At 44.4% G+C, this 26328-nt stretch overlaps 1 protein-coding gene across 5 annotated transcripts in view; it reads right to left on the bottom strand.

The window, feature by feature from the left end:
• Window positions 1-26328, bottom strand: part of PLEKHM3 (pleckstrin homology domain containing M3) — a 480455-nt gene that overhangs the window by 203125 nt on the left and 251002 nt on the right. For all 5 annotated transcript variants that reach the window (XM_077275714.1, XM_077275715.1, XM_077275717.1 and 2 more), the window contains one exon: window positions 9503-9696. In XM_077275714.1, the coding sequence (XP_077131829.1) occupies window positions 9503-9696 (194 nt within the window). The remainder of the gene's footprint in view (window positions 1-9502; window positions 9697-26328) is intronic.

Here is a 26328-nt window from a genome sequence, read left to right as displayed (position 1 = left end):
TTGCTTCTTCCACTCCTTCTGAGGTCCCTGAGTTTTTGTCGGACTACCAGGATGTATTTGATGAGCCCAGATCCGGTGCCCTGCCTCCTCATAGGGATTGTGATTGTGCTATAAATTTGATTCCTGGCAGTAAGTTCCCTAAGGGACGACTTTTTAATTTGTCTATACCAGAACATGCCGCGATGCGGAGTTATATAAAGGAGTCTTTGGCGAAGGGACATATTCGCCCATCCTCCTCCCCTCTTGGTGCAGGATTCTTTTTTGTGGCCAAGAAGGATGGTTCTCTGAGACCTTGTATAGATTATCGTCTTCTAAATAAAATCACGGTCAAATTTCAGTATCCTTTGCCATTATTGTCTGATCTGTTTGCTCGGATTAAGGGATCCAGTTGGTTCACCAAGATAGATCTTCGTGGTGCGTATAACCTTGAACCTTGTGCGTATCAAGCAGAGGGACGAATGGAAACAGCATTTAATACACCCGAAGGCCATTTTGAGTACTTGGTGATGCCTTTTGGACTCTAATGCTCCTTCTGTGTTTCAGTCCTTTATGCATGACATTTTCCAAGAATATCTGGATAAATTTATGATTGTGTATCTGGATGACATTTTGGTCTTTTCTAATGATTGGGAGTCCCATGTGAAGCAGGTCAGGATGGTGTTTCAGGTCCTGCGTGCTAATGCTTTATTTGTGAAGGGCTCAAAATGTCTCTTCGGAGTACAGAAGGTTTCCTTTTGGGGTTTTATTTTTTCTCCTTCTACTATTGAGATGGACCCAGTCAAGGTCCAGGCTATTCATGACTGGACTCAGCCTACATCTGTTAAGAGTCTTCAGAAGTTCTTGGGTTTTGCTAATTTTTACCGTCGCTTCATCGCTAATTTTTCTGGCGTGGTTAAGCCCTTGACGGATTTGACCAAGAAAGGTTCTGATGTGACTAATTGGTCTCCTGCGGCAGTGGAAGCCTTTCGGGAGCTGAAGCGCCGGTTTTCTTCAGCTCCAGTCTTATGTCAGCCTGATGTCTCTCTTCCTTTCCAGGTCGAGGTGGATGCTTCTGAGATTGGAGCAGGGGCTGTTTTGTCGCAGAGAAGCTCTGATGGCTCTGTGATGAAGCCTTGTGCCTTCTTTTCAAGAAAGTTTTCGCCTGCCGAGCGGAATTATGATGTTGGTAATCGGGAGTTGTTGGCTATGAAGTGGGCATTTGAGGAGTGGCGACATTGGCTCGAGGGAGCTAGGCATCGTGTGGTGGTCTTGACTGATCACAAAAATCGGATTTATCTCGAGTCTGCCAAGCGCCTGAATCCTAGACAGGGTCGTTGTTTTTCTCCCATTTCGATTTCGTGGTCTCGTACCTGCCTGGTTCGAAGAACGTGAAGGCTGATGCCCTTTCTAGGAGTTTTGTGCCTGACTCTCCGGGAGTTTCAGAGCCGGCTGGTATCCTCAAAGAGGGAGTGATTTTGTCTGCCATTTCCCCAGATTTGCGACGAGTGCTGCAGAAATTTCAGGCTGATAGACCTGACCGTTGCCCACCAGAGAGACTGTTTGTCCCAGATAGATGGACCAGCAGAGTTATTTCCGAGGTTCATTCTTCGGTGTTGGCAGGTCATCCTGGGATTTTTGGTACCAGAGATTTGGTGGCTAGGTCCTTCTGGTGGCCTTCCTTGTCGCGGGATGTGCGTTCCTTTGTGCAGTCCTGTGGGATTTGTGCTCGGGCTAAGCCTTGCTGTTCTCGTGCCAGCGGTTTGCTTTTGCCTTTGCCTGTCCCGAAGAGGCCTTGGACGCACATTTCCATGGATTTTATTTCAGATCTTCCAGTATCTCAGAGAATGTCTGTCATCTGGGTGGTGTGTGATCGTTTTTCCAAAATGTTCCATTTGGTGCCCTTGCCTAAGTTGCCTTCCTCCTCCGATTTGGTTCCTTTATTTTTTCAGAATGTGGTTCGCTTGCACGGCATCCCTGAAAATATTGTGTCTGACAGAGGATCCCAGTTTGTGTCCAGATTTTGGCGGATTTTTTGTGCTAAGATGGGCATTGATTTGTCTTTTTCGTCGGCCTTCCATCCTCAGACGAATGGCCAAACCGAGCGAACTAATCAGACGTTGGAAACTTATTTAAGATGTTTTGTTTCTGCTGATCAGGATGATTGGGTGACTTTTTTGCCATTGGCCGAGTTTGCCCTTAATAATCGGGCTAGTTCTGCTACTTTGGTTTCGCCTTTTTTCTGCAATTCTGGTTTTCATCCTCGTTTTTCCTCGGGTCAGGTTGAGCCTTCTGACTGTCCGGGGGTGGATTCTGTGGTGGATAGGTTGCAGCAGATTTGGAACCATGTGGTGGACAATTTGAAGTTGTCACAGGAGAAGGCTCAGCGCTTTGCCAACCGCCGTCGCGGTGTTGGTCCCCGACTTCGTGTTGGGGATTTGGTATGGCTGTCTTCTCGGTATGTTCCTATGAAGGTTTCCTCTCCTAAATTCAAGCCTCGCTTCATCAGTCCTTATAAGATTTTGGAAATCCTTAACCCGGTGTCTTTTCGTTTGGACCTCCCAGCATCGTTTGCCATTCATAATGTGTTCCATAGGTCTTTGTTGCGGAGGTATGTGGTGCCTGTGGTTCCTTCTGTTGAGCCTCCTGCTCTGGTGCTGGTTGAGGGAGAATTGGAGTACGTGGTGGAGAAGATCTTGGATTCTCGTATTTCCAGACGGAGGCTTCAGTATTTAGTTAAGTGGAAGGGCTATGGTCAGGAGGATAATTCCTGGGTTGTCGCCTCTGATGTCCATGCGGCCGATTTGGTTTGTGCCTTCCATGCAGCTCATCCTGATCGCCCTGGGGGTCTTGATGAGGGTTCGGTGACCCCTCCTCAAGGGAGGGGTACTGTTGTGAACTCTATTTCTGGGCTCCCTCTTGTGGTCACAAGTGGTACTGTGTGAGTGCTGTCTTTCTGCAGGTTTGTGACTGGCATCAGCTATCTCGTTATCTGTGGGCTGGTTTTCTATTTAAGCTCACTTGGACTCTTAGTTTATGCCTGCTGTCAATGTATTCAGTGCTATTCTGATTCCTTCTGACTACCTTGCTCCCAGTCTCTTCAAGAGAAGCTAAGTTTCCATTTTGTTCATTTTTTGATCATCAGTGTTCTATATGTTTCTTGTCCAGCTTGCTAATATGTGATTTCCCAGCTTGCTGGTAGCTCTGGGGGGCTGAGTTTCTCCCCCCACACCGTTAGTTGGTGTGGGGGTTCTTGATTTCTCAGCGTGGATATTTTGGTAGGGTTTTTTACTGACCGCACAGTTCGCTATCTGTCTTCTGCTATCTAGTATTAGCGGGCCTCATTTGCTGAATCTGTTTTCATTCCTACGTGTGTCTTTTCTCCTTACCTCACCGTTATTATTTGTTGGGGGCTTCCTATATCTTTGGGGTTATTTCTCTTGGGGCAAGTGAGGTCTTGCTTTCTCTTTAGGGGTAGTCAGTTTCTCAGGCTGCATCGAGACGTTCAGGATTTTAGGCACGTTCACCGGCTACCTTTAGTGTGTTTGGATAGGATCAGGTTTTGCGGTCAGTCCAGTTACCACCTCCCTAGAGCTCGTGTCTATGTTTAGTTACTTAGCTAGTATTTCCTGTGATCCCCAGCCACTGGGATCATAACAGTTTCCATAGTGTTTTTGGCCCATTTATGAGCGGAAAAAATGCTGCAGAAACATAAATAACGCACTGTGTGCACATAGCCTTATCCTTCCCAGCCACCATCCTCATCCTTTATCAGCCCTGCTCCAGTCAGTTTTCTGCTGGGAAGCTGAACTAAAAAGATCTTTTACCATGGAACACTGCAAAAATGCTTTGGAGTTCTCCTGTTCCTCTAACATTTCCATGACCCTCCAAGAGTCCTTCTTCAAAACTATGGCCAGACAGTATTCCAAGCAGAATTACCCATTTTAACTATGACAGATCCCTCCCTATGCTGGAGAAACTGTGGTCAACCAGGTACCCTGCTTCATATCTTTTGGAGCTGCCCCCAAATCACAACTTTATGGAACCAGATTTCTTCTTTGTTCTCAAAAATTCTCAACAAAACTTTAACAATTACTCCACAAATGGCACTACTATCACTATAATTAGAAAACATTGATCCCTTCTAGAGACAACTTATAATCCATATTTTCCTGGTTGTTAAAAACTCCATCACTTTCCATTAGAAAGAAACATTTCCATCTAAATTCAGTGAAATCATCGAAAAAATCTCTTTCTACCGATCTCTAGAGCTTACATATGTAATCATAAATAATCTCTATCCGAAATACTAATTTTCAATAAATATACTCGTAACTTGTAAACCCACCTACTCTGCCCCTCCCATATCCTCCCAAATCACTCATATTACATCTTTGACTCTGCTGTTATGGATAGAAAATGTTTTTGACCATAAAAAATGTTTCTTATTGTTCACATTATACTGATCTTGACTGTTTATAACTCACCATGTCAAATCTAGTTTTCTTTATGATTTCCCTTCATCTCCCTTAACCTCTTTCTCCCCTCTTGCCGAACACAGTTTCACCACTACCCTTTTCCCCTTTCCTTTTTCCCCCATATGTTTGTGAAAATTCAATACAAAATATTGAAACATAAAGAGGGTATGTTTTTCAGAAAAGGTTGAAATCCATACAAGCACTTCTCAATGTAGACTAAGGCCTCTTTCACACTTCCGTCGGTACGGGTCCGTTGCAATGCGTCGGGCTGACGTACCGACGGACGTTGTGAAAGTTTTGCACGACGTGAGCAGCGGATGCAGTTCAGGGGCGCCCCCTGAAGAAGGAACACTCCGAAACGTGCATCGGGGTGGGTTGGAGCTGACACGTCCCCATACTACATCACTGGTATGTTATCCATCTGGGTCACTGCTTTTGGATATTGGTGTGCACAAACCTATGTATATGTAATTCTTACCTGTGGGTTCCTGATTCAATACATAATATATATACTAGTATAGAACATGCAGGGATATGATCATTGGTGCCTCCTTCCAGTATTGGGTGATTCAGTGGATGATATGGGGAGGTTTGTCTGACTCCATACGCTCCATGCAGTTTGTCGGCAATTTTTAACCCGCTATTGTCCAAGTACCTGTTGTCTATATATTTATACCTAATAAAGTTATTTAAAATTATCCTTTGGACTTTATTGCACCATTTTTTAGTGGTTGTTTGCTTTTCAGCATTGGTGTGTCCGACACAATTCCATTTGCAGGCTCATGTTATCCCTATTTCACATTTAGTTTAGGACATCATGACTAGATGGTGTGTATATTATTGCCGGTTTTGTTTTCCTTGCTTTTACTTTATCTCTATAAGACACCAGAGAAGCTTCCCTCTAAGTAAGGTGATCCAAAGACAGTTTTCAATAGTGTCACTAGAAAATTGTATTAAAAATCATGTGTACTTTCTCCTGCTGCTCGGTTATGCAAAGGATCCAAGTCCTCTCTGGAGTCGCTGCTGTTCAGCCTTTCAGATACAGTGGAAAAACAATCACTGTTTAACTGAAATGTTTATTTCTGCAGCCAATCATAAGGAAACTTTCCAGACTGACAACCTCAACAGCCAATGAAAGCTGTTACAAATTAAAGCACCACACCAACATTTTTTTTTATTGCAGCGCTGGAGTGGTGTGACTAATGTAAGGCCCCTGCACTTAGTCTTATACTTATCATCTGTCGTCTTCTGCTGTTATTAGCACTGCTGCTATCGGTCTGCAGCAGGTTGTGACCTGCCAGATCGCTCCAGTGTTCGCTGGAGTGAGCCGGAGGTCATTTTTCAATATAACTGAATGAGAGCCTTGTTCTGGGTCTCATAGACTTACACTGATAACTTGTAACTGTTACCTCTGACTTCCAGTCAGTCAGGAGCGGGGGACACAAAATGGAGCCGTGGGACAGGATCGGTACCAGGAACAGCTGAAGACAGCGGGTGGTGAGTATAATGTTAGGTGCAGGGATCTTATGTTAGTAGCACCACTCCAGCCCTGCAACAACCAAAAATGCTGGAGTGATGCTTTAAGATATGTGAAGCTAGAGTTCTTTCAGAAAGAAATGGAATAAGGCTTTAGGAAAGTGTTTCTGAGGAATACATTGCCTCCTGTGCTTCATTTCTTCTGATCCTCTACTTTCACACTAGCGTCGGTACGGGCCCGCCGCAATGCGTCGGGCCGACGTACCGACGCATACTGTGAAATAAAAGCACAACGGGGGCAGCGGATGCAGTTTTTCAACGCATCCGCTGCCCCATTGTAATGTCCGGGGAGGAGGGGGCGGAGTTCCGGCCACGCATGCACGGTCGGAAATGGCGGACACGATGCACAAAAAAAGTTACATGGAATGTTTTTTTGTGCCGACGGTTGGCCAAAACATGACGCATCAGTCGCACGATGGATGTGACGTGTGGCAATCCATCGCAATGCGTCGCTAATGAAAGTCTATGGAGAAAAAACGCATCCTGCGGGCAACTTTGCAGGATGCGTTTTTTCACCAAAACGACGCATTGCGACGTGCGTCGAACGACGCTAGTGTGAAAGTAGCCTTACAGTTGCCAATTTCCTACAATGATATATTGCTTTCCTAACGAGTTTTCACACACCTATTGGGTGGTGAAGTGAGGGAGGACCGCAGAACTTGGCGGTAAAGGTTCAGAGTCTATCACATACACAACGCGCAGCACAGGACAGTGGAGCAGCTGCTTAAGATGTTGAGGGCACAGCCTATGAGCAGCTCCTGCAGTGATTGTACCATTGGCTATATGAAATTTTGACTTTTTGACACTTTGCAGTACTATGTTGTGCAACCACAGCTCTCTGATAAGGCAGCAAAAATCTGGTGAGAGTTTCCCTTTATGCATTTGGAAATTATACACTATGAACCTCTGCAGAAATACTGAAGACAGAGGGTGGATAACTAAGGCAAGGCTATAGAAATTGTGAACTCCCTGACTCCTGATGATCTATTGGATTTAGGGAATTGGTAATATTTCTGGCTGTCTACTGTAGTTAAGTGCTGATGAAAATAACACTATTTTTAAAAAAAGGTTGTTAAAAGTGGCTGTGTGGCCTGAATAAGAATGTTAACTATGGCATGAATGGGGTGAAAATAACAAAATCTGGCATACTTGCTTGTCTCTCCTGTGAGTCCTGCAATTGGCAGCAGTGTTTCGGTGACTAAAATTGTGTATTAGAGAAACATTCAATGTTGCACCAATGTAGATTTAAAATGTCCCGATGTAACGGGAGTGGTGGAACCACTGTGCCATGATAAGAGGAGAGCCTAGAGGGGTGTAGCTAGGTGAGTTTTTCAGTAGTGCCCCTGATGGTGGGATTAGGCTAGGCTCCCGTTGTACACCAGGTGCTGCTCCAAGACAGACAACGGATGCACGGTGGCTGACACCCAAGGGATTGGCAGCTGGAACGGCCAGGTGGGAAAGAACAGCTGATGCAGGCAGGCACAGCAGGTACAGCTGATGAACACACTGGCACAGTAGGTGCAGGTGCGTCCGGCTGTAACACAGATTGGCACGGCAAGTGCAGGCAGGTCCGGGTGTAATTCAGATTGGCAGGGCAGGTGCAGGCGGGTGCGAATGTAATACAGGTTGGCATGGCAAATGCAGGCGGGACCGGCTGTAATACAGATTGGGACAGCAAGTGCAGTCGGATCAGGCTGTAATACACATTGACACGGCAGGTCCAGATGGAGCCGGCTGTTATACAGGTTGGTACAGCAAGTGCAAGTCTGATCCGGCTGTAATACTGATCGGCACGGCAGGAGTAGATGGGTCCGGCTGTTATACAGGTTGGCATGGCAAGTGCAGATGGGTCCAGCTGTATTACATGTTGGCATGGCAAGTGCAGGCAGGACCAGCTGTAATACACACTGACAAGGAAAGTACTAGCAAGGTAGTTAGGAACGGACAGATACTAGCAGGACTAGAAGGAAAAGACCTGAGAACTAGCCAGTATGTTTAGGAACAGACTAACAGACTAACAACCTTGCACAGGCAACTCCATGCAGGTGGAGGTGCCTTAAATAATAAGTGTCCCCCAGTCATTGGCTGTGGACACTCTGGGATGGCGTGCATGGCTCCTTTAAGGAGGAAGCGCGCGTGCCCTAAACACAGTGCCCGGGGATCTGCACGCCCTGTGCACACCCCGGGCAGCAGCCAACGAGGAAGGTGGAGGAGGTGCGGGAGAGGGCCACGGCAGCGAGTGAGTTACCGCACCTGCCGGTGAGGGGCAGCATGCAGGGATGCTGGCAACACCTGCTATATGGGAGTTAAATGTTGGGAGATGTGGATCTAGAGCTGCTGTAGAGTTTCTGCATGCTCCATCCATCGCATCTGCAGCTCTCATCTCCCAGCACTGTCAGTAAGTGTGGAAGTGGAAGAAGAACAGAACTGACGGTTTGTGAGAAGTAAGCTACAAGATGTGTTTGGAATGACACACAGCTCTGCTCTACTCACTTCCCCCTCTTGTAATCACACTAGTTGCTGACAGATCAGTGAAGAAAGCAGAACTATGTGTCATTACATGTCTCACACAGAGAAAGCAGTAGGGCGTGTTCTTTATTTCTCCTGTATGATGCTCCCTGCTTATGATTGGTTAATGTCATGCAAAGGAAAAAGAAACCGCACTAGAGAAGAATTTATGCTAATGCCACCTTGGTCTCAGTGGAAATTAGAACTTATATTTTAGAAACTAATATCTCCGCTACGAAGATGAGAAGCTAAAAAATAAAAAAGATGTTTTATTCAGCTATGCAGCCACTATTCCATAATTAAGCAACTTTAACGTGCTCAAAATGGTGAAAGGTCCACTTTAAACACATATCTTAGACCCGATTCTCCTAATTTACTTTGAAAATCCATGTCAAAGTAGCTGTAGAATTGTTTCAACTCTGCCTACCTAGCCAGATTGACAGCTCCTTAGTACTCACGAACTCTGTCACTCTATAGCTGTACTCATACTGTACAATGCTAATCTTGACATCAGGATTATTCAAGTCATTCTGATGTAGATTTGTTATGTAAGTACACCAGTCTTATAAGGTCTGAGATCTATACAAAAAGTGACAGGTTTTATTTTAAAATATGGAAACAGAACTGCTTTATTTTTTTAGAACTGTAAATTGCTTGCTATTATTTTATTTAGCTGCTTAAGTGCTTATGTTTTGTACTAGGAATGGCAGCAAGTAATCACACATGCCATCAGAACTTCAGATTCTAGCTAAAAGAGCGAGAAGGTCGGTGGCCCAGACCCGGAGGTGGATCAGGTATTGCTAGCCAGGGGACCTCATGTCAGCCTATCTGCATAAAGAAATACCTTGCCTAGCCATAGCGCACAGAATATTTTCAATGACCTCTCACATGGGGCTAATTAGTGGGTGGCAGGTTCAGTTGTATTCTCATGCAGCATTTAGTTAGAGAATTTACATGAAAAGAAGGATTCCTATTTTTCTGATGTTGCCACTCATACCACTCACCTCCTACGCAGATCCTCTGCAACCACCGCACGACAGCTGAAGAGATAGGCTCGAAGTGACTTTAGCTGCTGCCTCAGACGTACAACTTGTGCCAATGTGTCCACATGCCGGTAGAGCAATGGGTTCTCCTGCTGCACGTCAATCAGGGGCTCTTCATACACATACTCCAGAAACTCTTTTGCTTGCTTCGATACCTGAAGAAAGAGAAAGCACTTTGTCTGCGCGGCTTTTCTTGAAACCTGAAGCCTTTGTTTCTATTGTACACGACATGCCGATTATATGCCCCTCGTAATCTCACAGTTGGGAAGCATATATTGTTAGCGAGCGCACCTGCCTCACAAGCACAACGCTTCATCAAAAGAAGCAACCATCCTTTAGTTTGTCAATAGCTTCTTAAATTATTTTTAATTGAAATACAATATGACCGACAGATTGTATGCATTCAACAACATTTGGGAAAAAAACATTTTCCATGTAGGAGGGAATTTTTATTATGCAATTAAGGGTTGATTTACATCAGCAGACAGCGATGAACGACGTGATCGTTACTCCTGATTAGCAAATGATGTCAGATTCGTGTAAAAAAAAAATTGGGCCAGAAATGGTTGAATAGCGACAGTTACATTGTAACATTGAACATTGTGCCCTGTGATCACCCACAGATAACCTGATGTGATTTGTGTCCAATCTTCACATCCCATTAGGGACACCATTTATTTTGTATACATGATTTCATAAAGTGTTGTACAGACTTAGCGATAGCATGTTATCATCAACTTCATGGTTTTATATCAACAGTAACAGTAGGGGCAGCATGGTGGCTCAGCGAGGTCTTCGGTTTATATCCCTTTCAGGATTGCGGTCAGTGAAAATAGGGCACTCAAAAAAAAAAAAAAGTTATTGCATCCATGATTTTTTTTGCTTGTTTCATTATGACTGGAATTATTATCCCATAGCTTATAGTAAATGCTTACAACATACAAACTACTTGCATATGCTTTCACCATGGATATCTTCTGCAATAAGTTTGTATGTTCTTCCCGTGTTAGGGCAACACACTGATAGGGAATATAGATTATGAGCCCCAATGGTGACAAGTCATGATAATGTATATGGAACGCTGTGGATATAATGGTGCTATATGAGTGAGTAAGACATTTATACATTTCAGGAGGAATTATAGGGATGATACAACATAGAGTCCTAAGAAAAGATGCCCCAGATCTGTTATTTCATGATGAATATGGCTGTTTACCACAACACACATATTAGAAATGCAAAATGAATTGAATAAGTCAATGTTATAATACCTGGCATTGCTACCACTAAGCTGATGATGTGCAGTAAATACAGAAAACACTTACAGGATTGCCTAGGCGTAAGCGCATGATGCTATCGATCTGATATTGATGGCTTATCCAACAGAGTGGCCATCACTAGTCTTATCTTGGAAAAACCCCTTTAACCCCTTGAGACGAAGCCTGTTTTCACCTTCATGACCAGGCCAATTTTTACAATACTGACCACGGCCACTTTATGAGGTTATAACTCTGGAACGCTTCAACGGATCCTGATTATTCTGAGACTGTTTTCTCGTGACATATTGTACTTTATGATAGCGGTAAAATTTCTTTGATATGACTTGCGTTTATTTGTGAAAAAAATGGAAATCTGGAGAAAATTTTGAACATTGCACAAGTTTCAAATTTTTAATTTTTATACTCTTACATCAGAGACTCATATCACGCAAAATAGTTAATAAATAACATTTCCCACATGTCTACATTACATCAGCACGATTTTAGAACCAACATTTTTTTTTGTTAGGAAGTTATAAGGGTTAAAAGGTAAACAGCAATTTCTAATTTTTTCAACAAATTTTGCAAAACCGTTTTTTTTAGGGACCACATCACATTTGAAGTCACTTTGAGGGGCCTGTATGACATAAAATACCCAAAAGTGACACCATTCTAAAAACTGCACCGCTCAAGGTACTCAAAACCACATTCAAGAAGTTTGTTAACCCTTCAGGTGCCTCACAGGAATTGACGGCATGTGGAAGAAAAAAATGAACATTTAACTTTTTTCACAAAAATGATCTTTTAGCAACAATTTTTTTATTTTCACAAGGGTAAAAGGATAAAATAGATCACAAAAGTTGTTGTGCAATTTCTCCTGAGTACGCTGATACCCCATATGTGGGGGAAAACTACTGTTTGGGCGCACGGCAGGGTTTGAAAGGAAAGGAGCGCCGTTTGACTTTTTCAAACCAAAATTGGCTGGAATTGAGATTGGACGCCATGTCGCGTTTGGAAAGCCCCCGATGTGCCTAAACAGTGGAAAATCCCCACAAGTGACCCCATTTTGGAAATTAGACCCTTCAAGGAACTTATCTACCTATATGGTGAGCACTTTGAACCCCCAGGTGCTTCACAGAAGTTTAGAACGTAAAGGTGTAAAAATAAAAAAAATCTAATTTTTCCCCCAAAATGATATTTTAGCAACTATTTTTTTATTGTCACAAGTGTAAAAGGAGAAAATGGACAACTAAAGTTGTTGTGCAATTTCTCCTGAATACGCTGATACCCTATATGTGGGGGAAAAACCACTGTTTTGGCGCATGGCAGGACTCGGAATGGAAGGAGTGACGTTTTGGATTGCAGAGTTTGATGGAATGGTCTGCGGGCGTCATGTTGCATCTGCAGAGCCCCTGATGTGCCTAAACATTGGAAAATCACAAGTGACCCCATTTTGGATACTAGACCCTTCAAGGAACTTATCTAGTTGTGGTGAGCACTCTGAACCCCCAGGTGCTTCACAGAAGTTTAGAACGTAGAGGCGTGAAAATAAAAAAAATCAAATTTTTTCTCCAAAAATGATATTTTAGCAACTATTTTTTTATTGTCACAAGTGGAAAAGGAGAAAATGGACCACTAAAGTTGTTGCGCAATTTCTCCTGAATACGCTGATACCCCATATGTGGGGGAAAACCACTGTTTGGGTGCACAGCAGGGCTCAGAATGGAAGGAATGACGCATTGGATTGCAGACTTTAATGGAATGGTCTACGGGCATCATGTTGTGTTTGCAGAGCCCCTGATGTACCTCAACAGTGGAAATCTCCCACAAGTGACCCCATTTTGGAAACCTCCCAAGGAAGTTATTTAGATATGTTGTGAGCACCGTGAACCTCTAAGTGCCTCACAGAAAATTATAACACTGAGTCGTGAAAAAAAATAAAACACATTTTTTCCACAAAAATGATCTTTTAGCCACTTTTTTTTATTTTCCCAAGGGTTATAGGAGAAAATAGACAAAATAAGATGTTGTGCAATTTTTCCCGAGTATGCCGATACCCCATATGTGGGGAAAAACCACTGTTTGGGAGCACGGCGGGGCTCGAAATGGAATAAGTAACATTTGGATTGCAGACTTTGATGTAATGGTCTGCGGGCGTCATGTTGTATTTGCAGAGCCCCTGATATGCCTAAACAGTAGAAATCCTCAACAAGTAACCCCATTTTGGAAACTACACCCCTCAAGGAATTTATCTAGAGGCATAGTTTTATAGTATTGATTATAATTCTTTTGGTGTTACTGGTGTTTGAATGTTTAATGTAGTGGTATGTGTAAGATGTGCGGGGTACATCAGATAATAAACATGTGTTGTGTCAACAGGGTATAAACTAATTTTATTAATTTGTGGATGTGTGGTACGCTTTGAAACAATCCTTAATGCAAAGGCCAGGTTACTCAGGACAGGTTTCACAATGGTAAATTGTGTCCTTTCGGATTCCCCTCTTGAAGCATACTCTGCATCGTTTTTGCGATCGCTCCTGTCCTCGCTGTATGGGGAACCTGTCCTGGGAAATATTGACCTGGGACAATACAGGCACTATCAGATTCAGAAGTACTGGAACCCTCACCTCCCTGAGTGCCAAACATTAGGGCCTTGATGACTTCCTCCTGAAACTGAAAGAAGGTTCCCGCATTGCCTGCAGATCGGAACAGCACAAAAGCATTGTACAGTGCCATCTGTACAATGTGCACGGCCAATTTTTTGTACCATACTTTGGCTTTTCGCATGGCACTGTATGGTTGGAGGACCTGATCTGAGAGATCTACACCCCGCATGTACCGATTGTAATCCAAGATACAATCTGGCTTTGGGACATGTGTTGTAGTCCCACGAACAGTGACAAGGGAACTGTTGTCTCGGTGTACAGTGGTCAGGATAAGGACATCCCTTTTGTCCTTATACTTGACCACCGTCCTTATACTTGACCACCAGCATGCTGTCGCTGCATTGGGCTCTGCTATCACCTTTTCTCAGCGTTTGCCCAATTAGCGGTTTAGGGAGGCCTCGCTGATCTTTCCGCATGGTGCCACATGCAGCTGTACCTCTGGCAGACAGGTGTTATGACCCCAATGGCAGAGGGTCCCAGAAATAAATACTAAGTCTGCAAACACAAAAAACCAGCTCATAGGGCAGTGGTAACTGGGCTGACCGTATATCTAATCCTAGCACCACAAATAGCAGCAGCCGGGGAACGTGCCTACGTTGGTTCTAGACGTCTCGCGCCAGCCGGAGAACTAACTAACCCTAGAAGGGAAAAGATAGACCTGTCTTGCCTCCAGAGAAAAGACCCCAAAAGTTGGATACAAGCCCCCAACAAATAATAACGGTGAGGTAAGAAGAAAAGACAAATGTAAGAATGAACTAGGTATTTAGCAAAGAGAGGCCCACTGACTAATAGCAGAATATAGTAAGATGACTTATACGGTCAGCAAAAACCATATCAAAATTTCCACGCTGGATATTAAAGAACCCCCGAACCGTCTAACGGCCCGGGGGGAGAATACCAGCCCCCTAGAGCTTCCAGCAAAATCAGGAATCACATTTAGTACAAGCTGGACAAAAAATAAGAGCAATGCAAATAACCAAAAAACAAGGAAGCAGGACTTAGCTTAATTTTGCAAGAACCCGGACCAGCAGACAGGAGCAAACAGAAAGGACTGATTACAACGATGCCAGGCACCAGACTGAGAATTCAGGAAGTTCATATAGCAACACCCCTGGACTAACGACCCAGGTGGGTGCCAAACTGAGGAAAGACAATCCCAGAGTCATATCACTAGTGACCACAAGAGGGAGCCAAAAAAGTCTAATTCACAACAGACAGGGCCTTGAAGAGCAGGATGTAAAAGTTATCAATGTAAAGGAGATAGCCCTATTCCAGCAGTCGGTCAAGCAATTCACACACACTTTTCCCACTTACCCCCACGATGGGGGGGCATTCAGGGGGGTTTTATCTGGTTGTCCTTCCCCTCTAGACCCTAAATCTGTGGGTGTACTGTGAGGTACTCTCGCACAGTTTGTACATCTTTATTTCATACCTGGACCTCTTACTGGGCAGGTATTGTTGGAATTTTAGCCTCCCTTTGAAACTTTGATCGTCTATATAAAATTCGGCCAGTGATTGAACACTTCAGCAGAAAATTTGCTGAGGCGTACATACTCCAGAGAGACATCGCTATTGATGAACGAGAGATTCATCAATAGCGATGTCTCTCTGGGGTATGTACGCCTCAGCAAATTTTCTGCTGAAGTGTTCAATCACTGGCCGAATTTTATATAGACGATCAAAGTTTGGATCGTCTCAGGAAGGACACTGTGCATTATCAATATAATGCAAAAATTTTTGGATCCCTTCAAATCGTGTCCTTTTCATGGCCATGCGGAATACTGGTGTACTGTAGAGAATATCAGTACTCCAGTATTGACAAAGCTTTGGCTTTCGGATTATTACCATTTGCAGCACAATTCCCCAAAATGTCATCATCTTTGCTGCATTTACAGGGGTCCATCTGGTGTATGTTTGACGTGGGATTTTGGGTGAAAAATTGTTGGGCATACAGGTTTGTCTGGGCCACCATAAGATTTATTATTTCATCACTGAAAAAGAATTTGAAGAAGTCAATTTCAGTGAGGTCAGTGGTGTCCAACTGGATTCCTGAGCGGCTGCTGAAATCCGGAATGACGGGCTGATAATTTTCGGGGGGGTGCAATCCATACGGGATTGATTGCTGCAGGAGTTGCCTGGGTCCTAGGGCGCCTTGTTGGGGATCCTTCCTCACCAGATGAGGAGGAGGAATAGAGGAAAGTGGGATCTTCGTCACTGGCTGAATCCGTGTCGGACGCAAGGAAGGCGTAAGCCTCTTCTGGTGAATAGCGCCTTCTTGACGAATGGGCCTTTTTTTTCCAAACCCCGGGGATGTGTATGTAAGTGGTGTTTTTACACGTGTAATGTGTGGGGCTTATGTATAGGGTACTATTTATCATAACAAAACAGAGAGAAAAAAAGGAGAGAAAAAATGTAGAAGAAACAAGAAAAAAAAATGAAAAAAATCAAATGTAAACAAATAAGTTTGTATACAAAAAGTATAAATTTACCCTACGCAGCTAAACCTTTTTTTTGCAAAAGAAAAACGAACGCCACTAACAATGTGACGTACGCTCCCCTAATGCACTCGCTAAAACTTAGACGACGCAACTAATTATTCTTTTTACAAAAGAAAAGCGAACGCCACTAACAGTGTGACGTAGGCTCCTCTAATGCACTAGAGATTATCTGGCGATAGCAGATTTTTTTTATGCAAGAAAAAAAAAGATGCTACCACCCTACCTATAAAACTACTCTGTACGATTTTTTTTTCTAAAAGATGATTGGTCGTCACTAAGGCTGTGACGCCAGCTATGATAACAAGCTACCTCGCTACCATTAAACTACCGTATATACTCGAGTATAAGCCGACCCGAGTATAAACCGAGATCCCTAATTTTGCCACAAAAAACTGGGAAAACTTATTGACTAGGGTGGGAAATGCAGCAGCTACTGGTAAATTTCAAAAATAAAAATAGATACCAATAAAAGTAAAAGTCATTGAGACATCAGTAGGTTAACTGTTTTTGAATATCCATCTTGAATCAGAAGCCCCATATAATGCTCCATAACGTTCATGATGGGCCCCATAAGATGCTCCAAATTAAAATATGCCACATACAATGCTGCATAAAAGGTTACTGATGGCCCCATAAGATGCTCCATAGAATATTATGCCCCATATAATGCTGCACAAAGGTTGATGGCCCCATAAGATGCTCCATAGAATATTATGCCCTATATAATGCTGCACAAATGTTGATGGCCCCATAAGATGCTCCATTGAATATTATGCCCCATATAATGCTGCACAAAGGTTGATGGCCCCATAAGATGCTCCATAGAATATTATGCCCTATATAATGCTGCACAAAGGTTGATGGCCCCATAAGATGCTCAATAGAATATTATGCCCCATATAATGCTGCACAAAGGTTAATGGCCCCATAAGATGCTCCATAGAATATTATGCCTCATATAACGCTGCACAAAGGTTGATGGCCCCATAAGATGCTCCATGGAATATTATGCCCCATATAATGCTGCACAAAGGTTGATGGCCCCATAAGATGCTCAATAGAATAATAAGCCCCGTATGCTGCTGCTGCTGCTGCTGCTGCGATAAAAAAAAAGAAAATGACATACTCACCTCTCGTCGCTGAGGGTCTGGTGCCGGTGTCTTGAGCAGGCGTGGACACTGGCACACTATGGGGGCCAGGTGCGGGAGTCGCCGCTGACTCAGGACACCGGAACTTGCGATATTCACCTGTCCCCGTACCACGTAATCACGCCCTCTGACCTGAATGTCACAGCCAGAGGACGTGGAAGACACAGCGCGGCGGTGGAACGGGGACAGGTGAATATCGCATGGCTCACCCTCCCCCGTCATACTCACCCCCTTCTGGCACGGTCTCTCTGTATGTCCCTGCTTCTCTGATGGTCTCCGGCACGCGCCGGCAGCTTGTTCCTGTATTCAGCGGTCACATGGTACCGCCCATTAAAGTAATGAATATGCTCTCCACGCCTATGGGAGTGGAGTCGTATCCATATTCATTACTTTAATGAGAGGTACCACGTGACCGCTGAACACAGGAAGAGCTGTGGGTGCCGAAGACCATGGAGAAGCAGGGAAGTGCAGAGACCACGCCGGGAGCAGGTGAGTATGAAGTGACAGCCACCACTCCCCCTCCCCCGCCGAACCCCTGGGACAATGACTCAAGAGGAGCACTTTTAGACTAAAAAAATAGGCTGAAAATCACGGCTTATACTCGAGTAGATACGGTAGTCTGTACAATTTTTTTTTCTCTAAAAACAAGACCGGTCATCACTAACGCTGTGACACCAGCTAATCTACACTGTGTGCAGAATTATTAGGCAAGTTGTATTTTAGAGGATTATTTTTATTATTGATAAACAACTATGTTCTCAATCATCCCAAAAGACTCATAAATATCAAAGCTTAATATTTTTGGAAGTTGGAGTGGATTTTTTTTTAGATTTGGCCATCTTAGGAGGATATCTGTTTGTGCAGATACAGTGGGGCAAAAAAGTATTTAGTCAGTCAGCAATAGTGCAAGTTCCACCACTTAAAAAGATGAGAGGCGTCTGTAATTTACATCATAGGTAGACCTCAACTATGGGAGACAAACTGAGAAAAAAAATACCAGACAATCACATTGTCTGTTTTTTTATCATTTTATTTGCATATTATGGTGGAAAATAAGTATTTGGTCAGAAACAAAATTTCATCTCAATACTTTGTAATATATCCTTTGTTGGCAATGACAGAGGTCAAACGTTTTCTGTAAGTCTTCACAAGGTTGCCACACACTGTTGTTGGTATGTTGGCCCATTCCTCCATGCAGATCTCCTCTAGAGCAGTGATGTTTTTGGCTTTTCGCTTGGCAACACGGACTTTCAACTCCCTCCAAAGGTTTTCTATAGGGTTGAGATCTGGAGACTGGCTAGGCCACTCCAGGACCTTGAAATGCTTCTTACGAAGCCACTCCTTCATTGCCCTGGCGGTGTGCTTTGGATCATTGGCATGTTGAAAGACCCAGCCACGTTTCATCTTCAATGCCCTTGCTGATGGAAGGAGGTTTGCACTCAAAATCTCACGATACATGGCCCCATTAATTCTTTCATGTACCCGGATCAGTCGTCCTGGCCCCTTTGCAGAGAAACAGCCCCAAAGCATGATGTTTCCACCACCATGCTTTACAGTAGGTATGGTGTTTGATGGATGCAACTCAGTATTCTTTTTCCTCCAAACACGACAAGTTGTGTTTCTACCAAACAGTTCCAGTTTGGTTTTATCAGACCATAGGACATTCTCCCAAAACTCCTCTGGATCATCCAGATGCTCTCTAGCAAACTTCAGACGGGCCCGGACATGTACTGGCTTAAGCAGTGGGACACGTCTGGCACTGCAGGATCTGAGTCCATGGTGGCGTAGTGTGTTACTTATGGTAGGCCTTGTTACATTGGTCCCAGCTCTCTGCAGTTCATTCACTAGGTCCCCCCGCGTGGTTCTGGGATTTTTGCTCACCGTTCTTGTGATCATTCTGACCCCACGGGGTGGGATTTTGCGTGGAGCCCCAGATCGAGGGAGTTTATCAGTGGTCTTGAATGTCTTCCATTTTCTAATTATTGCTCCCACTGTTGATTTCTTCACTCCAAGCTGGTTGGCTATTGCAGATTCAGTCTTCCCAGCCTGGTGCAGGGCTACAATTTTATTTCTGGTGTCCTTTGACAGCTCTTTGGTCTTCACCATAGTGGAGTTTGGAGTCAGACTGTTTGAGGGTGTGCACAGGTGTCTTTTTATACTGATAACAAGTTTAAACAGGTGCCATTACTACAGGTAATGAGTGGAGGAAAGAGGAGACTCTTAAAGAAGAAGTTACAGGTCTGTGAGAGCCAGAAATCTTGATTGTTTGTTTCTGACCAAATACTTATTTTCCACCATAATATGCAAATAAAATGATAAAAAAACAGACAATGTGATTTTCTGGGTTTTTTTTTCTCAGTTTGTCTCCCATAGTTGAGGTCTACCTATGATGTAAATTACAGACGCCTCTCATCTTTTTAAGTGGTGGAACTTGCACTATTGCTGACTGACTAAATACTTTTTTGCCCCACTGTAACTATTACTGTGCAGAATTATTAGGTAACTTAATAAAAAAACAAATATATTCCCATCTCACTTGTTTATTTTCACCAGGTAAACCAATATAACTGCACAAAATTTAGAAATAAACATTTCTGACATGCAAAAACAAAGCCCAAAAAATTAGTGACCAATATAGCCACTTTTCTTTATGATGACACTCAACTGCCTTCCATCCATAGATTCTGTCAGTTGCTTGATCTGTTTACGATCAACACTGCGTGCAGCAGCCACCACAGCCTCCCAGACACTGTTCCGAGAGGTGGACTGTTTTCTCTCCCTGTAGATCGCACATTTTATGAGGGACCACAGGTTCTCTATTGGGTTCAGATCAGGTGAACAAGGGGGCCATGTCATTATTTTTCTTCTTTGAGACCTTTACTGGCCAGCCACGCTGTGGAGTAGTTGGAGGCATGTGATGGAGCATTGTCCTGCATGAAAATCATGTTTTTCTTGAACGATACCGACTTCTTCCTGTACCACTGCTTGAAGACGTTGTCTTCCAGAAACTGGCAGTAGGTCTGGGAGTTGAGCTTCACTCCATCCTCAACCCGAAAAGGTCCCACAAGTTCATCTTTGATGATACAAGCCCATACCAGTACCCCACCTCCACCTTGCTGGCGTCTGAGTCGGAGTGGAGCTCTCTGCCCTTTACTGATCCAGCCTCTGGCCCATCCATCTGGCCTGTTGTGAATTTGGATTCTGGGCTCCCCCGGTGGCTACTGGTGGAATTGAACTGGTGTCTTCATCTTCTCTGTTCACCTGTTCCCATCAAGATGTGGGAGTCGCTATATAACCTTGCTGCTCTGTTAGTTGCTTGCCGGTCATCAATGTTATCAGAAGCCTCTCTGTGCTTGTTCCTGCTCCTAGACAACTACTAGATAAGTTGGACTCTTGTCCATGTTTGTTTTTGCATTTTGTTCCAGTTCACAGCTGTAGTTTCGTTACTGTGTCTGGAAAGCTCTTGTGAACAGGAATTGCCACTCTGGTGTTATGAGTTAATGCCAGAGTCTTAAAGTAATTTCTGGATGGTGTTTTGATAGGGTTTTCAGCTGACCATGAAAGTGTCCTTTCTGTCTTCTGCTATGTAGTAAGTGGACCTCAAATTTGCTAAACCTATTTTCATACTACGTTTGTTATTTCATCTTAATTCACCGCCAATACATGTGGGGGGCCTCTGTCTCCTTTCGGGGTATTTCTCTAGAGGTGAGCTAGGACTAATATTTTCCTCTGCTAGCTTTATTTAGTCCTCCGGCTGGTGCTGGGCATCTAGAATCAACGTAGGCATGCTACCCGGCCACTGCTAGTTGTGCGTTAGGTTTAGTTCATGGTCAGCTCAGTTCCCATCTTCCAAGAGCTAGTTCCTATATATGCTGATGCTATGTTCTCTTGCCATTGAGATCATGACAGTTTGACCGGCCCACAAAGTGTTAATTGTATTGGCTGAAGTAGGAGGAAAAGAAGTCTGAGGAACCTTTTTTTTTTTTTTTTTTCCTCTCTCTTACTCAGAGTGTGCTGCCTAGCCATAATTGCAGCCTGCTGCTTCTTTCCTCCTCTTAATCCTTGAATGGCTCTGTGTCCACCTGTTTGTAATGGATCTTCAGAGTGTAACTGCAGGTTTGAATAATCTCGCCACGAAGGTACAATATTTGCAAGACTTTGTTTGTCATGCACCTGTATCTGAGCCGAGAATTCCTTTGCCGGAATTTTTCTCGGGGAATAGATCTGGGTTTCAGAATTTTCGAAATAATTGCAAATTATTTTTGTCCCTGAAATTTCGCTCTGCCGGAGACCCTGCACAGCAGGTCAGGATTGTGATTTCCTTGCTCCGGGGCGACCCTCAAGACTGGGCTTTTTCATTGACACCAGGGGATCCTGCGTTGCTCAATGTGGATGCGTTTTTTCTGGCCTTGGGGTTGCTTTATGACGAACCTCATTTGGAGCTTCAGGCAGAAAAAACTTTGATGTCCCTATCTCAGGGGCAAGATGAAGCGGAAATTTACTGCCAAAGATTCCGTAAATGGTCTGTGCTTACTCAGTGGAATGAGTGCGCCCTGGCGGCGACTTTCAGAGAGGGTCTCTCTGATGCCATTAAGGATGTTATGGTGGGGTTCCCTGTGCCTGCGGGTCTGAATGAGTCCATGACAATGGCTATTCAGATCGATAGGCGTTTGCGGGAGCGCAAACCAGTGCACCATCTGGCGGTGTCCACTGAGAAGTCGCCAGAGAGTATGCAGTGTGATAGAATTCTGTCCCGAGGCGAGCGGCAGAATTTTAGACGGAAAAATGGGTTGTGTTTCTATTGTGGTGATTCTACTCATGTTATATCAGCATGCTCTAAGCGCACTAAAAAGCTTGATAAATCTGTTTCCATTTGCACCTTACCGTCTAAGTTTATTCTATCTGTGACCCTGATTTGCTCTTTGTCATCTATTACCACGGACGCCTATGTCGACTCTGGCGCCGCTTTGAGTCTTATGGATTGGTCCTTTGCCAAACGCTGTGGGTATGATTTAGAGCCTTTGGAGACTCCTATTCCTCTGAAGGGGATTGACTCCACCCCATTGGCTAATAATAAACCACAATACTGGACACAAGTAACTATGCGTATTAATCCGGATCACCAGGAGATTATTCGCTTTCTGGTGCTGTATAATCTACATGATGATTTGGTGTTAGGATTGCCTTGGCTGCAATCTCACAACCCAGTCCTCGACTGGAGAGCTATGTCTGTGTTGAGCTGGGGATGTAAGGGGGCTCATGGGGATGTACCTGTGGTTTCCATTTCATCATCTATTCCCTCTGAAATTCCTGAGTTCCTGTCTGACTATCGTGATGTCTTTGAAGAATCCAAGCTTGGTTCGTTACCTCCGCACCGAGAGTGCGATTGTGCCATAGATTTAATCCCGGGTAGTAAATACCCAAAGGGTCGTTTATTTAATCTGTCTGTGCCTGAACATGCTGCTATGCGAGAATATATAAAGGAGTCCTTGGAAAAGGGACATATTCGTCCATCGTCATCTCCCTTAGGAGCCGGTTTTTTCTTTGTGTCAAAAAAAGACGGCTCTTTGAGACCATGTATCGATTATCGGCTTTTGAATAAAATCACTGTTAAATATCAATACCCATTGCCGTTGCTGACTGATTTGTTTGCTCGCATAAAGGGGGCCAAGTGGTTCTCTAAGATTGACCTTCGTGGGGCGTATAATTTGGTGCGAATCAGGCAGGGGGATGAGTGGAAAACCGCATTTAATACGCCCTAGGGCCACTTTGAGTATTTAGTGATGCCTTTTGGTCTTTCAAATGCTCCGTCAGTTTTCCAGTCCTTTATGCATGATATTTTTCGCGATTATTTGGATAAATTTATGATTGTGTATCTGGATGATATTCTGATTTTTTCGGATGACTGGGACTCTCATGTCCAGCAAGTCAGGAGGGTTTTTCAGGTTTTGCGGTCTAATTCTTTGTGTGTGAAGGGTTCTAAGTGTGTTTTTGGGGTACAGAGGATTTCCTTTTTGGGATATATTTTTTCTCCCTCTTCCATTGAAATGGATCCTGTCAAGGTTCAAGCTATTTGTGATTGGACGCAGCCCTCTTCTCTTAAGAGTCTTCAGAAATTTTTGGGCTTTGCTAACTTTTATCGTCGATTTATTGCTGGTTTTTCGGATATTGCTAAGCCATTGACCGATTTGACTAAGAAGGGTGCTGATGTTGCTGATTGGTCCCCTGATGCTGTGGAGGCCTTTCGGGAGCTTAAGCGCCGTTTTTCCTCTGCCCCTGTGTTGCGTCAGCCTGATGTTGCTCTACCTTTTCAGGTTGAGGTCGACGCTACTGAGATCGGAGCTGGGGCAGTGTTGTCGCAGAAAAGTTCTGACTGCTCCGTGATGAGGCCTTGTGCCTTCTTTTCCCGTAAATTTTCGCCCGCTGAGCGGAATTATGATGTTGGGAATCGGGAGCTTTTGGCCATGAAGTGGGCTTTTGAGGAGTGGCGCCATTGGCTTGAGGGGGCCAGACATCAGGTGGTGGTATTGACTGACCACAAAAATTTGATTTATCTTGAGACCGCCAGGCGCCTGAATCCTAGGCAGGCGCGCTGGTCATTATTTTTCTCTCGGTTTAATTTTGTGGTGTCATACCTACCGGGTTCTAAGAATGTTAAGGCGGATGCCCTTTCTAGGAGTTTTGAGCCTGACTCGCCTGGTAACTCTGAGCCCACAGGTATCCTTAAGGATGGAGTGGTATTGTCAGCCGTTTCTCCAGACCTGCGGCGGGCCTTGCAGGAGTTTCAGGCGGATAGACCGGATCGTTGCCCACCTGATAAACTGTTTGTTCCTGATGATTGGACCAGTAGAGTCATCTCTGAGGTTCATTCTTCTGCGTTGGCAGGTCATCCTGGCATTTTTGGTACCAGGGATTTGGTGGCAAGGTCCTTCTGGTGGCCTTCCCTGTCACGAGATGTGCGAGGCTTTGTGCAGTCTTGTGACGTTTGTGCTCGGGCCAAGCCTTGTTGTTCTCGGGCTAGTGGATTATTGTTGCCCTTGCCTATTCCTAAGAGGCCTTGGACGCACATCTCGATGGATTTTATTTCAGATCTGCCTGTTTCTCAGAAGATGTCTGTCATCTGGGTGGTGTGTGACCGTTTCTCTAAGATGGTCCATTTGGTTCCTCTGCCCAAGTTGCCTTCTTCTTCCGAGTTGGTTCCTCTGTTTTTTCAAAATGTTGTTCGTTTGCATGGTATTCCTGAGAATATCATTTCTGACAGAGGGACCCAATTCGTGTCTAGATTTTGGCGGGCATTCTGTGCTAGGATGGGCATAGATTTATCTTTTTCGTCCGCTTTCCATCCTCAGACGAATGGCCAGACCGAGCGGACTAATCAGACCCTGGAGACATATCTGAGGTGTTTTGTGTCTGCTGACCAGGATGATTGGGTTGCTTTTTTGCCATTGGCGGAGTTCGCTCTCAATAATCGGGCCAGCTCTGCCACTTTGGTGTCCCCGTTTTTCTGTAATTCGGGGTTTCATCCTCGATTTTCCTCTGGTCAGGTGGAATCTTCGGATTGTCCTGGAGTGGATGCTGTGGTGGAGAGATTGCATCAGATCTGGGGGCAGGTGGTGGACAATTTGAGGTTGTCCCAGGAGAAGACTCAGCTTTTTGCCAACCGCCACCGTCGTGTTGGTCCTCGGCTTTGTGTTGGGGATTTGGTGTGGTTGTCTTCTCGTTTTGTCCCTATGAGGGTCTCTTCTCCTAAGTTTAAGCCTCGGTTCATCGGCCCGTATAAGATATTGGAGATTCTTAACCCTGTTTCCTTCCGTTTGGACCTCCCTGCATCCTTTTCTATTCATAACGTTTTTCATCGGTCATTATTGCGCAGGTATGAGGTACCGGTTGTGCCTTCCGTTGAGCCTCCTGCTCCGGTGTTGGTTGAGGGTGAGTTGGAGTACGTTGTGGAGAAAATCTTAGACTCTCGTGTTTCCAGACGGAGACTCCAGTATCTGGTCAAGTGGAAGGGATACGGCCAGGAGGATAATTCTTGGGTGAATGCATCTGATGTTCATGCCTCTGATCTGGTTCGTGCCTTTCATAGGGCCCATCCTGATCGCCCTGGTGGTTCTGGTGAGGGTTCGGTGCCCCCTCCTTGAGGGGGGGGTACTGTTGTGAATTTGGATTCTGGGCTCCCCCGGTGGCTACTGGTGGAATTGAACTGGTGTCTTCATCTTCTCTGTTCACCTGTTCCCATCAAGATGTGGGAGTCGCTATATAACCTTGCTGCTCTGTTAGTTGCTTGCCGGTCATCAATGTTATCAGAAGCCTCTCTGTGCTTGTTCCTGCTCCTAGACAACTACTAGATAAGTTGGACTCTTGTCCATGTTTGTTTTTGCATTTTGTTCCAGTTCACAGCTGTAGTTTCGTTACTGTGTCTGGAAAGCTCTTGTGAACAGGAATTGCCACTCTGGTGTTATGAGTTAATGCCAGAGTCTTAAAGTAATTTCTGGATGGTGTTTTGATAGGGTTTTCAGCTGACCATGAAAGTGTCCTTTCTGTCTTCTGCTATGTAGTAAGTGGACCTCAAATTTGCTAAACCTATTTTCATACTACGTTTGTTATTTCATCTTAATTCACCGCCAATACATGTGGGGGGCCTCTGTCTCCTTTCGGGGTATTTCTCTAGAGGTGAGCTAGGACTAATATTTTCCTCTGCTAGCTTTATTTAGTCCTCCGGCTGGTGCTGGGCATCTAGAATCAACGTAGGCATGCTACCCGGCCACTGCTAGTTGTGCGTTAGGTTTAGTTCATGGTCAGCTCAGTTCCCATCTTCCAAGAGCTAGTTCCTATATATGCTGATGCTATGTTCTCTTGCCATTGAGATCATGACACTGGCCCATCAAGAGTCACTCTCATTTCATCAGTCCATAAAACCTTTGAAAAGTCAGTCTTAAGATATTTCTTGGCCCAGTCGTTTTATCTTATGTTTCTTGTTCAAAGGTGGTCGTTTTTCAGCCTTCCTTACCTTGGCCATGTCCCTGAGTATCGCACACCTTGTGCTTTTTGTTACTCCAGTAACGTTACAGCTCTGAAATATGGCAAAACTGGTGGCAAATGGCATCTTGGCAGCTTCACGCTTCATTTTCCTCAATTCATGGGCAGTTATTTTGCACCTTTTTTGCTCAACACGCTTCTTGCGACCCTGTTGGCTATTTGCCATGAAACGCTTGA

This window comes from Ranitomeya variabilis, chromosome 7 (genome assembly GCF_051348905.1).
Source record: "Ranitomeya variabilis isolate aRanVar5 chromosome 7, aRanVar5.hap1, whole genome shotgun sequence".
NCBI classification, from domain to species: Eukaryota; Metazoa; Chordata; class Amphibia; order Anura; family Dendrobatidae; genus Ranitomeya; species Ranitomeya variabilis.
This window is presented reverse-complemented; position numbering and strand designations above follow the sequence as displayed.